The sequence below is a fragment of the Podarcis tiliguerta genome (assembly GCF_965153285.1).
Source record: "Podarcis tiliguerta genome assembly, chromosome: 6".
NCBI lineage: Eukaryota > Metazoa > Chordata > Lepidosauria > Squamata > Lacertidae > Podarcis > Podarcis tiliguerta.
Genome location: NC_139539.1, coordinates 31,133,004 through 31,147,893, shown reverse-complemented (window position 1 = coordinate 31,147,893; position 14,890 = coordinate 31,133,004). Strand labels below are relative to the sequence as shown.

General features: G+C 42.4%; 1 protein-coding gene across 4 annotated transcripts in view; it reads left to right on the top strand.

Moving 5' to 3' along the window:
• Positions 1-4,277: 4,277 nt before the first annotated feature.
• IPO9 (importin 9) overlaps positions 4,278-14,890 on the top strand; it is a 32,921-nt gene continuing 22,308 nt past the window's right edge. The window contains exons 1-2 of one of the 4 annotated variants that reach the window (XM_083444124.1): positions 4,278-4,950; positions 5,122-7,030. In XM_083444124.1, the coding sequence (XP_083300250.1) occupies positions 6,892-7,030 (139 nt within the window). In that variant the 5' untranslated portion in view covers positions 4,278-4,950; positions 5,122-6,891. Of the gene's footprint in view, positions 7,031-14,117; positions 14,220-14,890 lie in introns of those variants that run through there. The other 3 variants (XM_083444123.1, XM_083444126.1, XM_083444125.1) reach the window with 3 other exon arrangements.

Below are 14,890 nucleotides of genomic sequence, written 5' to 3'. Positions count from 1 at the left end.
TGCTGGTGTCTTCAAAGATGTTGCATTGCAGCCGTTTCCCACCTTGATCACTTTTATGATGCATGTTTTCACATATTATGTTTTTAAAAGCATCCATACCATTGCATTTTCAGACTTCTTTCTCTGCTAAATCCCACAGAGCCTAGATCTGCCTTGTAAAAACCTACTTCCTCATTACCTGTGGCAAATAGGTGTAGAAACTTAACAATTCTGTTTCTTTTCTAAGACCACGAATGTGTAGGTGGGTTTTATGAGGTAGTAACTTTTGTAGATATGTTTTACAAAGGTCTCTCAGATGACATAAATGATGGAAGGGCCTTGGCTCAGTGTAGAGTCCATGCTCTGCAGGCAAAACATCCCAGGTTCAGTCCTCAGCATCTCTAGACTTGTCACGGAATTCTGATGGAAATCGGTGCAGAAAATGCCGATGTTCACTTACTTGTCCCATGTCTGGAACAGAAATCAATTCAGTGAATACGATTGGTATTCGCTCTTGTTTTGAGTTCACCAGTGGTGCATGATTGATGGCTTCTTTGCCTATTTGTATTGAGTTCCCTGTGTATTGAAATGAATGACCATTGCATTGAAATGGTGTGTAATAACGTAATAATAGCAATTAATGTAAAACTCTGCCAAATCGGAAAGTGAGGCTAATAATGTAGTTTGTGTCAGAAGACAAACTGCAGCAGAATGGACATAATTGTCTTCTTCCATCCCTAGCATCTCTAGGTATGGGTAGGAGAGACCACTGCTTTAAACCCTGAGTGCCACTGCCATTTAGTACCTGAGCTAGATGGACTAATGGTCTGATTCAGTATGAGAGTCAGGATTCATCTGTGAGCTTTGTCAGTACAAGCCCTGCCCACGGCTATCTTGTGTATTGGACTGGTGTTCCTTTTTGTATTAATTCCTCATGGTATGTATTTGCTCACTTCTGACTTCAGTAAGTTTTTGGACAGCAGTCTTCACAACCAGATGCCATTCTTTCCCAATTCATGGGTGACTAGAATACAGTTTGGAACTCTTGACCAGTGAGAAAAAGGACAGAAATATTCCTAGCAGCTATATAACTGCCACTTCTAACAAGTCAGGCTGAGTTCAGAATCAATGTTATGTTAGATGATAGCTCAGTCAGCAGAGAATGAGACTCTTGACATACATTTGGCCTAAAATGTAAGTTGCTAGCAAAACGAAAAAACATTGGCCGTTATCTTTTTTTTAAAATGCCAGAAAATGGCAATACATTTAAAGCATAAAACATATTTGTAACACAAAAATCAAAAATTGAGTGGCGATGGAATTCTTATTTACAGGCTTCTTATTTCATTTTAATTTCTGGAATTAGTGGTGGGAATATGCTATGGGATTAGTTCTTAAGACTTGCACTAAATCTGACAGCTAGTGAGTACAAGCAGTACAAATTATGGATGCTATAGTCCAGGAGCTTCTTCTGTCTACCTTCAGCCCTTGTAGTGGTTCCAGAATAGCAATGGAAACTGTGTTTTATAATAAAGTAATGTCCCAACTGCAATGGGTTGGCTGCACTGACCAGTAGCACTTTCAGAATTCCCATTATTTGAGAACAAACCATATTAAGACATCCTTCCCCAGCCTGGCACTTGCCAAATGTTGGGACTGCAGTTCTCATAATCCTTTACCCATTGTCATGATGGCTGGGGTTGAGGGCAGTTGGGAGTCTCAACATTTGGCGCACCAGCCTTAGGAAGGCTACCTGAGGGGAAGCCTTTCCTTGAAGGTAAAGGTAAAGGTACCCCTGCCCGTACGGACCAGTCTTGACAGACTCTAGGGTTGTGCGCCCATCTCACTCAAAGAGGCCGGGGGCCAGCGCTGTCCGAAGACACTTCCGGGTCACGTGGCCAGCGTGACATCGCTGCTCTGGCAAGCCAGAGCCGCACACGGAAACGCCGTTTACCTTCCCGCTAGTAAGCGGTCCCTATTCATCTACTTGCACCCAGGAGTGCTTTTGAACTGCTAGGTTGGCAGGCGCTGGGACCGAACAACAGGAGCATACCCCGCCGCGGGGATTCGAACCGCCGACCTTTCGATCAGCAAGCCCTAGGCGCTGAGGCTTTTACCCACAGCGCCACCCACGTCCCATCCTTTCCTTGAAAGCCATGCCCAAAACAATCCTAGTGCCACTTTATTTATTTATTTTAATAAACAAAGAGCATATTGATCAACACTTGGACGGAGGGGCAGAATGAAAAATATTTTGCTCCTTTATGAAGAAACCTGTTCCAGAACTGTGTAGAAAAAAATTGTGAGAGAAATACTGTCCTAGGTGTGTTCCTTTTCAAAATGCTGGGTTGCTTGGGTGGAAAATCAGTGGACACCTCTGCTAACAGATTCTGAGGGAACGTGATTTTTGCAGACTAGCTCTTCCTGCTGTAGTCAACCTATGCCACCTCCCATATTTGCAGAAGTGTCCCTCAACATTCGGTCTGATTTTGGGGAAATGCTTGTACCTGTGGGGGCAAGGAAGAAATGGTGAACAACCCCCTCTGTGATCATCCATTGGCTTAGCAGAAGCACCTGCTGAATCAAAAGTCCTCTTGTGAGCTTAAGAACACCAACGCGTATCTTTGAGTTGGCACAACTCATCCAAGTTATACAGTGGTACCTCGGGTTACAGACGCTTCAGGTTACAGACTCCACTAACCCAGAAATAGTACCTCGGGTTAAGAACTTTGCTTCAGGATAAGAACAGAAATCACACGGCTGTGGTGTGGCGGCAGCGGGAGGCCCCATTAGGTAAAGTACCTCAGGTTAAGAATGGACCTCCAAAACGAATTAAGTTCTTAACCCAAGGTACCACTGTAGCATAAAAACAGAAAGTAGCAGCATCAATAGAGTAGTAACAAAAGTTTTGTAGACTGTTCAGCCCTTAGATTTTCAGAAATGTACCCTCTTCAGACCAATAAAATCTCATTTCAATCAACAATGTTACCTTGGAGCCAGTGCTGCCAGCCTTTTCCCATTATGAGAGATGCATGTTTAAAGGTAAAAACATTATTGACCTATGACAGTGTTTTTATTTTGGGGAGAGGAGGCACCTATTGTATGGGAGTGGGAGAAAGAATGGCCAATATTACATTGTTTTGCCAGGTTCCTGCAAAGGCCCTCAGCTTCAAAAGCACTGCATTGTGGGACGGAAACAAAAAAACCAGACTTTATCATATCACCACTGCACAGCCAGCATGAAATTGGGTTACATAGTGGTCTGGTTGGTTCCCTGTACAATAGTGAGGTTATTACAGAGAGATTGCCATCATTTTGACAGAATCAGATCTAGAACACAAGGATCCTGGTATAAGAAAACAGTGTGATCTTTCATATGGAAGCACTTAAATAGGATTGTTTTGTCACCATGCCGGTCTATGCAAAGCAGTGTTCTCAAGCATTTACTCTAGAACACATGGGTGCTGATGTAACAAGCCAGTGCTGGAAACATTTAAATTGTCACCGTGTTGATCTATGCAAAGCGTCCTCTCAGGCATTCTCTTTAGTGAAAGCCATTGCACAACAAAGCCAGTTAGGGAGCTTTGTCTTAAAATAGCAACAATGAAATTGGGTTAGTACAAATACTGTATTGGTAATAGGCCAGAAATAATAATGTCTCTGATCATCTGGATGTTTATAGGCTCTGTCATGCACTTCACTGCCATGACACATGTCTCACTACTGCCTGCTCATGAGATCTGAACTGGCATATTTAATTCTGGCTGCAACCCAACTTTACCTCAGAATGTGCTAGTTCAAAAGAAAGATTCCTATAGTCAGACCATGCTTGTGGTTTCATGCATCCATCTGCAGGACAAACAATGGGATATTTATAGGACATGTTGGATTTGTGAAAAATCCACACATTTTTGTCTGTGGTTTTTGCATGATTAATTAAATGCATTTCAGCCACTCTTAAGAAAAGCATTGCAAGCCATTCAGCAGTTTGCTTCAGCATACAATTGGGGGGTGGGGGGTGGAGGAAAAAGAACTTTGCTATGTATTGATGCTGCAGGACATTCGTTACAGGTGCCACATAATACTTGTTCTGCACTTGTAATAAATCCGTCTTTTAGTGTGGCAGCACATACATTGGAACTGACTGTGAATGAGGTCAGGTAGTAGGCACTTTCACTGTAATCTTAATGGTGCCTGTTTGAAACATCTTTTGTTTAGGCTAGCCCTCCAGGCATGCATAAGTTGCAAGTATTTTTTTTCTTTTCAGCTCTGATTAATAAAAGTCCCCGTTCATCATCATCATCATTATATTTATATATCAACTTCGATTTGAAATTGCAAGGCAATGTACAATAAAAAACACACAGTACAAAATAAATCAGCAGACAATAGACAAGGACAGACATAAAATTTATAAATGCAACCAAATTCTGGTCAATTCTTAGGGCCTCTTGGTGCAGCCTTTGTATTTTGTATCCTCCATAGCACCCGTCCAATCCGTATAAGGGAAGTCAGTGAAGCCCTTCAGTTCTCCTGTTCTTCCAGGGCTGTATGAGCAGTTGGCTTAAGAAAGCAGCCCTTATTGGGCTTTCAGCAATCTTCTCTCTCTTTACTGCCTCGCCACTATTTGAAGTACAGCCAAGAGAATGATGCCAAGCTACAGCTCTGCTTGCTTTTAGCTACATAGCTCACTACTGAGAAGGATGGGTGAGTGGGAGGGCATTTTAATTCTGATGGTGGCAATGAGGAAATATATGCTTGGGTTTTTTTTAAAGACACAAGATTGTGTATGCACAGTGATGCCTGCTCATTAATAGCAATCATGCATGCTATCCAGCAGGGACCCATAACATGTATACAACCATGTGCCATCTCAAAGAATTTTTTTTCCTGGTCACCTAACTTTTGATACCAGGGACACCCAGAGAAGGAGCTCTGATTAACTTAATATCCAGACAGTGGGAGCTTGCAGTCCGTTCAGATGCCCATTCAGTACATCTCCACATTTTACCACTGCTCAGCTGACTTTCCAGAGCTCTGCAATGGCCAGACCAAATAAGAATGACTGTAAAGATTGTAATTCTAAGCATGCATGAGAGTAAGCCAATTTCAATCAGTGTTCCCTAATTGGTCAGAAATAAGTTCATATAATCCCTCCACAGTCAAGAAGCAAGGTCATTTCTCCTCTCTGTCTTTTGTCTTGTTATTTATTTTCAATTTTATTTATTAAATTTGTATACCACCCTTCATCTGACGATCACAACATACAAAATGAAAACAAAAAACACATCATAATCATCCTCATTCTCATCAACAAACAAACCAATAACCAGTAAGGAGGAACATGTGATCTTCGTTGGACTCCAACTCCCACCATTCCCAGCCAGCAGAACCAATGGTCAGGGGGTGAAGGAAGTTGTAGTCCAGCAAGAGCCAAACATTCCCCACCCCCTGCTTTAAGATGTAGGTGAACATTCAATTTTTGTGTTGTATCTGCCCATCCCTGTCCAGCAATAATGGTGCCCATCCCTGTTTCCAGCAACTATTGAGCTGGACCCCTAAGCCAGCCAAAAATGGATGGATCCCACCGTCCATTTTTTTATTTCAAAAGTCAGCCTGTTCGGTCGAGGTGGGCGAGTCTGAATGGGGTCAAGAAAGGAGCATGGTAGCGGGGACATGCTGGAGACCCGTGAAAGGGGGTCCGTCTTCACCCTGGACAAAGTGGTGAAGTGAAACACCAACAAGGAGACCTGGCTGGTCATCAGTGGGCGTGTCTATGACTTCCTCAGTGAGCATCCAGGTAGAGAGGAGATTCTGCTCGAACAAGCTGGTAGAGATGCCACTGAGAACTTTGAAGATGTTGGCCACTCTTTGGATGCCCGAGAGATGCTTGACCAATACCTTATAGGAGAGGTTCATCCATATGACAGGAATCCTAATGTCTCCAAGGCTCCAAACAAGTCTCCCTTGAAAGAATTAAGTTTCTGGACAGTCTGGCTGATCCCTGTTTTGGGAGCCATAGTCTTGGGATCGATGTATTGCTACTGTATGGGAAATTCTCCTGATTTGACCTTGCTGAACCTTTAGGACTGGAAACAATGCCTTGCCACTGAAAATGGGGTTTTACTAAATTCTGATGAACACCTAGGTTTTGTCCTTCACTTGTATCAGCCAGTCCAGCAGCCCTGCTGTCTGCAAAGCTAAGCAGGAATTTGGTGTGGCTCACTGCTATCTTTCTTGTAACTGCAGAAACAGCAACTTCCTGCCATTCCATGGCATGGCATTTCTGTCACCATTGACCATGAGTCACTTTTCATTCAGCAGCTTCTGGTTTGTCATGATGGTGCCTCTGACCCATCATGAATGAGATGGCATGCTGTCAACATTTCTCTTTAGCAGACCAGCAAGAGAAATGGCTCCACCAGCCCAGCGCAGACTGGGAACAGCGGTACACCTGCCTCTTCTTGGGTGTATTCCTTCAGCTTCTTTCCGTACATGGTTTTTTGAAACGGTTAAATGGGTACATTTTTCTTTCAGTCTTCTGCTTTACATAGTCTACCTTTTTAATATGCCTGATCTGTAATAAAGGACTCCTCCAATTAAAAAAAAAAAAGTAAAAGTTGACAGCCTAAGGATGCGATGCTTCCATCCGTGCTGCAGGAGGCGCTCTCCGAGAACCGGTTCCGGCGGGATCCTCGCAGGCGCCGCTCTCCGCGCGAGAGCACGTCGTTGCGTGCGCGTTTGGCGCGCGGTGGCGGCAGCAGCCGCGGCCCTCAGCCCGCCTAGTGCCGCCTCACGCGCGCCCGCTGCTGCCTTTCCTCACGCCTCGCGCTTCCTCCCCGCCTCCCCCCCCCCAGCCCCGCGGAGGTTCTCCCTCGCCTTTGCTGCTGCTCTCCTCAGGGGCGCGGCGGGATGGCGGGCGTGGGGCCGGGCCCTGTGGCTCAAGGGCTGAAGGAGGCGCTGGTGGAGACCCTGAACGGCATCTTGTGCCCGGTGCAAGGGGTGCGCGCAGCTGCCGAGGAGCAGGTGAAGGTGCTGGAGGTCACCGAGGGTGAGTGTGGGGGCAGCAACTGCCGACGGGGCGGCGGGGGGGGGGAGACTCTGAGGGGAGCGGAGCCTCTCGCTTCTTCCCTTTTGTGGGCCTCGGGTCTCCCCGGCCAGGGCGATGGGCAGAGAAGGAGATGGAGCTGCTCCGCGGTTTCCCAGTTCTGGATTAACCCCTTTTTGGGGGGGGGCTTTTGGGGGGCAGGGGCTGGAAGGGACTTTTCGCAGAGCTCGAGGTGGGCGGGGAAACTCGTGTCGTGCCTCTGCTGCCACCGGTTCCGCGCTCCCTTCAAGGTCCTGCCCCAGTCTCGCCTCTTCTTCGGCACCGGAGATGCCGAGGCTTCTTTTCCAGGTCGTCCGGAATTTATATATCTTGGAGTGGGCTGCCTCCCGAGGCCCCGCTTCTCCTTTCGTGCCCATTGTGTATGTAAGGCATAAATCGGCCTTCGTCTGGTGAGTGTCGTCGTCCTGACCCTAAGGGTCGCCGCAGCGCTGCTACCACACAACTACTACAGGGTGAAGTTAAAAAGCGGGTCCCTCCCTTTGGGCTAACGGCGGATCCTTGGTCAGAAAAGGTTGAAGGCTGTCGGGAAAGAGGGTTCCTCATGGGATAAGGTTGGGTGATGGGGAAGGATGGGGCTTTGTCTGGGCGCCTTGCTGAAGTTCGCCTATAAAGCAGCCTTAAGGGTTTCCAAGCTAAATTATTCAGACTTTAAAGAGCAGCCCTGAACTGAGTGAGATAGTAATATCTCTGTAGTAAAATTGGTTGGCCTAAAGGGTTGCGTACAGCCGGGTTTTAATGAGAAAAAGCTGCGCTCATTAAGTGTAATAGAATTAAATAGAGATGTAGATCTTAAAGCCTTCTGCAGAAATGTTTCAAAAAGTCGTTCTCTCCTACTTAAGACTAGCTTAGGTGTATACAGTACTGTCACAGGATATACTGTCTTTCTCCCACTTCCCCTCTGGAGCATTGTTATGCTCACTGTGATAAGCTAGCTGTGGGAGTGCCTGGTATATAAATATTCCCACACAGATTGTGATCTACCATGTGAACTGGTGCAGATCAACAAGGGCTGAAGCACTGCATGTCTGAATTGCAGAGTCTGAACATGCTGATACTTCATCATTTCCAAATTAGGCTTTTTAAATGTGCTCTAAAACCCATTTAAACTCCATAGATTTAGACATAGCAGTTCCATAAACATAATAAATTACTTCAGTTCAATGTAGAGAGTTATAATATGATCTGAATTCTGTGAGGTTTTTAGTTGTTTGTGTGTGTGTTATATGTGTTGATATATGCCCATATGCATACATACATACATACATACATACATACATGTGTGCTTATATGTGGTTAGATCCAACTCCCACCAGTCTCAGCCAGGACAGTCAGTCATCAGGGGTAATAAGACGTGTATTCCAACCATTAGCTGATGGACACCATGTGCCCCAACCCTGTGCTAAGGAAATTAGTTTCTCCTGCCAAAATACCACAATAGAAAAAAAATCTGCTTTAGCTTTATTTATCGATTTTTGAATTATTTATGTGCTTATGCGTTAGGAATATTCTGTTAAAATATTTAAAAACAATGTTTTCCATAGCAAATTCAAGTTAAATAAGCCTTTAAGAAATTTATCTCCTTTCCCTCTCTTGCAACCCCCAGGCTGGTAACTTAAATGACTAATGAGAAGAAAATTCCTGAGACTGTAGTTTGTAATGTGTTGTGGGCAGATAGGATTGCTACTTGGTCATTGTTGTGCAGGCAAGTGGAGCTATAGGGGGTAAAGGCATGACTACCAACTTTCAGAAGCAAGTCATGAACAATATAGCACTTTTGTGATGCTGTTCTTGTTGTTTGAAAGCTGTCATTGCTTGAAGGAGAAGTACCAATATTTATGCGTATTTGTACTATATTTTCTGTCTTTATCTGTTTTAAGCAGTTTGATTATGTCACTTCAAAGGGAACTTCCTTCAGACACCCAGCTGAAGCTTCTCCCAATGTGGTTTCTTTCAGTTGATGAACTTCTGTCTCTGGCACAACTTAATTGGAGATGTCTGCTCCAAAGTACAAATGTGTGTTGAGGTATTGGTGGAGAGGGCAGAAAGATTAATCATACAAAGAGGACATAGATGGCACTATTAAAGTGTCACTAATTATTGCAATAAAAGAAATCAGTTGTATAGCCTTCTGAGAAGGCTTATCCATGAGGCTTCTTCACATAGGATTAAGCATTAATGAAGTATATTTTAAGATCAGAAGTAAGTTGCGCATGTTTTCTTTGTAACTTAGCTTTATCTGTACCTATCCTGCAAGCCAGCCCACTTTTTTTGCTTAATTTTTATATTTTAAGAGCTGATTGCACTAAGGAATGCTGGATTGAAGAGAATTTACAGCACCCTATTGTGTATGAAAGTATCAGAGTTCCATAGGTCATCACAACAGGATAATACTAACCTGCAGAAAACTCTAGGCTGCCTCATTTTTTTTGAGAGCTTGTAAAAATATTAAACGGGAAGCAGCTTTTGACTCACTTTTCCAATTCTTAGAGTACACCAAGTCATAAACTATCCTTAAAACACAAAATTTAACCATATTGTTGAGCATGTGGGGAAGAGTTTTATGAGACATTCCAGATAATTGCCTTTTAAAACAATTGAAGCCAAATGTCAAACTATATGAAATTTTATTTGGTGAAAGGTGGGTAAAAAGAAAAGGGAAGGCAAAAACACACAGAGAGACTTAAAATGAACTAAGTCAATATCTTGACTTAACTAGTTAGATATTTCAGAGTACCTAGCAGAAAAGAGATTCAGAGAGAAAGCATCTGTGGTCACCTGGCTGAACTGTTTCAAAACACTGTTGATGGAAACTTATTTTTTTATATATATAATTTTTATTAAATTTTATTTTAAAAAATTGACAAAACATCCATCTTACATATGATATATAAAAACCACTTCGCCTTCTTGGCTTGAGACTTCCCTCCTCCTTAACTAACATCATATTGATAATAATTTATATCTCTAATCTTACAAAACTTCTTGTAGCCCTACTAGCAATGTCAATTGTTTACAGTTGTCTCTCAAATACAATGTAAATTTATTCCAGTCTTTTGAAAAGGTCTGGTCCTGCTGGTTCCGAATTTCCCCAGTTAGTTTTGCCAACTCGTCATAGTCCATTAACTTCATCTGCCCCTCTTCTTTAGTTGGGATCTCTTCCTGTTTCCATTTTTGGGGCCAGTAATATTCTTGCTGCAGTTGTTGCATACAAAAACAATATTTTATCTTGCTTATGTATTTCTCTATCTACAATTCCCAATAGGAAGGCTTCTGGTTTCTTTACCAATGTATATTTTAACATTTTTAAAAGTTCATTATACAGTGGTACCTTGGGTTACATACGCTTCAGGTTACAGACTCCGCTAACCCAGAAATAGTACCTTGGGTTAAGAACTTTGCTTCAGGATAAGAACAGAAATTGTGCAGCGGCGGCACGGCAGCAGCGGGAGGCCCCATTGGCTAAAGTGGTGCTTCAGGTTAAAAACAGTTTCAGTTCGACCTCCGGAATGAATTACGTACTTAACCAGAGGTACCACTGTATATCATTTCCCAGAAAATCTTCACTTTCTTACAAACCCACCACATATGGTAGAAGGTACCTTCTTTTTCTTTAGATTTCCAACATTTATTATTTCGTCTGTACATTTTTGCTAACTTCACTGGTGTTATATACCTCCTATACATCATTTCCATTGCATTTTCTTTAAGCGAACTGCAAGCTGTAAAATGTATTCCAAAGTTTTCCCCAATCCTCTAATTGTATATTCTAACCAATATCCTTTGCCCAATGTATCATAACCAATTTAACTTCCTCATCTTTCACATGCCATTCTAAAAGTAGTTTATACATTTTTGACAATATTTTAATTTTAGAACTCAACAAATCTACTTCAAACTTGGATTTTGTATATTCAAATCCATTGTTTTTCTTATCTTCTTTAAATATTTCATTTATTTGACAATAATGCAACTAATCATTTACTAAGCTTTTAATTTCTTCATATATTTTAATTTCCACTGATTCTTTATTTCGATTACCAAATCTTCATAGGTGGCCCAATTTCCTTCCATATTTAACTTTTTTACCCTTGTAGCCTCCAATGGCGATAACCACCATGGTGTTTTACGTTCTAACAAACTCTTATATCTATTTATTGATGGAAACTTGAATCCAATATAAACCATCCTCTTAATGAGGCCTGATGGTCATTTGGCCCAATCATGAGTTAATGCTCCTGATGATAGTGACGGCTGATCATAAATTTATTTAGACGCTGGGTCCACCTCAACAGCACTAAACTTATATTACGCAAGGCAAGCCACTTCAGATTAGCTGACCCACTGTAAATAAAGGATTAATCTGAGGATGTACTACTGAAAATTAAACTCAGGATATATTCAGGGACTACAGGCAAATTGACAGAGGTGCAGGATTTCAGACTCTTGAAAAGATAGTATTGGCCTGTTCACACACACTCTTACCCTCCTCCGCATACAAATTCAACGATTCCTAACCTATTTCTTACATAACCCAAGTGTCAGGTGCTTGCACCTACAGGGAAAAATTATATGCAGCTTGTAGTATCAAATATGAGCTGATAGCTGCTTTGAAGATCTGAGGTCAGCCGTCCTGTTACAGAACAAATGAGAATTGCTCATTCTAGGAGTGGCTGCTTCAAGCAAGCTTGGGAACATGTCGCACTTCTACTTTTAGCAGCAAGCCCAGACTGTTGCATTATATGATCATGTAATGGTACAGTATGGGGTGAGCAACCACCATTGGGCCCTCTGATGTGTTGTACCTTACATACATCATCCACAACTATCACATTTTCATCCTGCACCTTCTGAATAGGTTATTTATTTTAAAAGTAGTAGTAGTAGTATTTGGCAGAACCTGCAGATTTTGTTATGCTGAAATTGGAAACACAGGCAAATTAACACTAGTTTGCCCTAGCAATTATTGAAGTAGTTTTTTTCCACCCTAACAATTATTCAGGTAGTTATTTACTATCCAGAGGGCTCTGAGTTGAATTTTAAGAGTTGTGAACCTATTGCTAGCTGAGGTGGGCCCTGAATCTCTCTCAGGTTTGAAAACGGGGGCATTTTTGACCCATATCACAGCCAAAGATACCTCTTCACAGAGTCCATTTGATGGGAAAGCAATGACTGTGAGATTGCGATTTAATGAAAATAGTTAATGGTTTTAAGTAATAACCTTGAGAATAGGCTAGTGTGAAGCATTCTGCATAGTGTTGCTCAGGAAGAGTTTTGCAAGCTTCAGTTGAGATAGCATATGACAGCATCACTGTCAGGGCACTTAAATTATGTGAAAGAGCATGTCACATGAGATGTATCTCAGTGGCCACCCCACAGCTGGCCATCCCTATTTCCCTGGAGACTTTCTAGGACTGCCCTCAGTCTTGCCTCACCTCAAATCACCAATATGTTTTAAATGTATAAAACAAGGGTGGCTAACCCAAGATCCTCCAGGTATTTTTGAACTACAGCTTCCATCATTCCTGACCATTGACCATACTGATTGAGGCTAATGGAAATGAGAGTCCAAAACCATGTGGAGGGTCACTGGTTAGTCACCTCTGGTCTAAATCAAGAGTGCATAATTAATCTGTGCTAGATGATCCTGAGTATACACTTTTTATGGCAGCATAGGAAGCTGCCTTATACCATGGTTGGGCCATTATTTCATCTAGCTCAGTATTGTCTACACTGACTGGCAGTGGCTCTCCAGGATTTCAGGCAGGAGTCTCTCTCAACCCTAACTGGTAGTGCTAGGGATTGAACCTGGGACTTTCTGCTTGCAAGCCAAACCATGTACCACTGAACTAGGTTTTGCTGGTTTAGATCAAGGTCCATGCAAGAATGTCAACAATCAGCATTAAGGATGTCATCTTCTGCTGTTATGTGAATAAGTTAAAGTACTTGGTTTCATTTAAAACACAGTTTGAATGCAGTATTGCTTCTCAGTAGTTATGTCTTTGCTTCATTATAGATGTTTGTCTTTGCAGTGATAGCATAGTTTGAACTTTACTGTAAACAAATATCTTTTTCAAAATATTTTTGTCTTGTGTTTCTGTCTTAGGTAAATATTCAGCTGCTAACAAAATATAATGAAATTGAAGTATACATTTAAATTAAAAAACAAATGTAACCACAATTTTAAAATATCAGGAATCAGTATTTTTTTAAATGGCAGTATCAGCACCCTATGATTAAAGTGTAGCGCCCAAAAAGTCTTTTGTAAGGATGTATGTTTACATATTTTGTACATACCTTTTGGGGGAGGGTGTTCAGTAACCTTTGCAGCACAACAGAAGATCCTGTCCCTAATGCCCACCAGCTTCACTTCTTATGGTAGAGGGGCATAGAGTTGGGATTCTGAAGTTGACTTCTGTGTTCAGCTGGATTCTTAAGACCATTCGTAGTATCCAGTCCTGTGCTGTTTAACGTCAAAGGCAGCACTTTGAATTTAACCCAGGGACAAATTGGTAACCAATGGAGATCAGATGATAATAGAGAGATGATCCAAACTGTGAGTCCTACATAATGCCTTGGTTCAAAATGTAGCTGCCCATTTACTACAGCATGAATGAAAGAGGCCGTGTGCCAGCTGAAACCATTAAATGCATTCTGTCCACCCTCACTATCTGGCTTCTAGGCACAGAGCTGAATCCAGGAGCACTTCAGTATTGAGTCTGATGTTCAGGGTGGTGCAGTCCTATCCAAAACAAGTTTCACATCTACCTCCCAGTTTCCAACCTCCTCACCCAACAATATTTCCACTTTGTCTGGATTAAGTTGCAGCTTGTTTGCTAGCTGCCAATCCAAAATTGACACCAAGCAGTGCTTTAAATCCTCCCCAGTCTTCCTGAGTTCAGATTACTCCTATGGTTACAAGACTAGGTAACCATAGTGGTCATATAATGATTCCACTAACTTGGAACTGGAGGGGGAAATTGCTTTCCTATTCTCACTTGAGGTTTTCTGGATCTCTTCCAGTATAGCCTAAACAATGTTCTTCTGCGAAGGGAGAACCCTCGGGGATCAAGACTCAGTCCTGAGCATGTGGTGTTCACTGAGCCTAGCTGATGGAGCCTGTACTTGGATAAAGGCCAGTTTTGCAGTTTTTTACTACTAGTATTGGCTTTGGTTCCACAAGTAGTTTGAGAAAATATTTCTGAACAAAAGAGACATTTAACATTGCTTCTTATTTTAATTAGGATGTTCCTGCTTTTATAGGAACTGTGCCCCATAAAAATTCAGGAGCAAGAAAGAAAGATGGACTCCTTTTGAATTTTTCATTGCATACTCTATATCAGGGTGGGGAACGTACAGCCCATGGGCCTCCCCGTATGTCCTGCCAGGCAATTTTTATCGATGCATGCTTATCTGCCCTTCTGTGTCAAATGTGGGACACGTAAAGTCACCGCTGGGCCAGAAAGGTGCCAGCAAAGCCTCCTTCATGGTGCTTTGAAGTCTCAATTATCAGCTGATTGTTGGGATTTTGAAGCACAGCTTAGGGCTCTCTGCAGTCACAGATGATCAGTTAATATTTTGGTGTTGGAGAGAGCCCTGCACAGCTGCAGCCCATACATTCAGCTGTAAACAGCTGCACAGAAAGCCTTGTATTCAGAGAGTGCTGGAAGAAGTGCTTTGAATACAAAGGTGTTCTCTGCAGAGGAAAAGGTGCTCAGTTTTTAGGATCATTTACCCCTCCTTCCTGCATAATGGTCAGCATATTTTGAATGTTGGTGGCTGTCAGTCACCTGACATAATGATGTG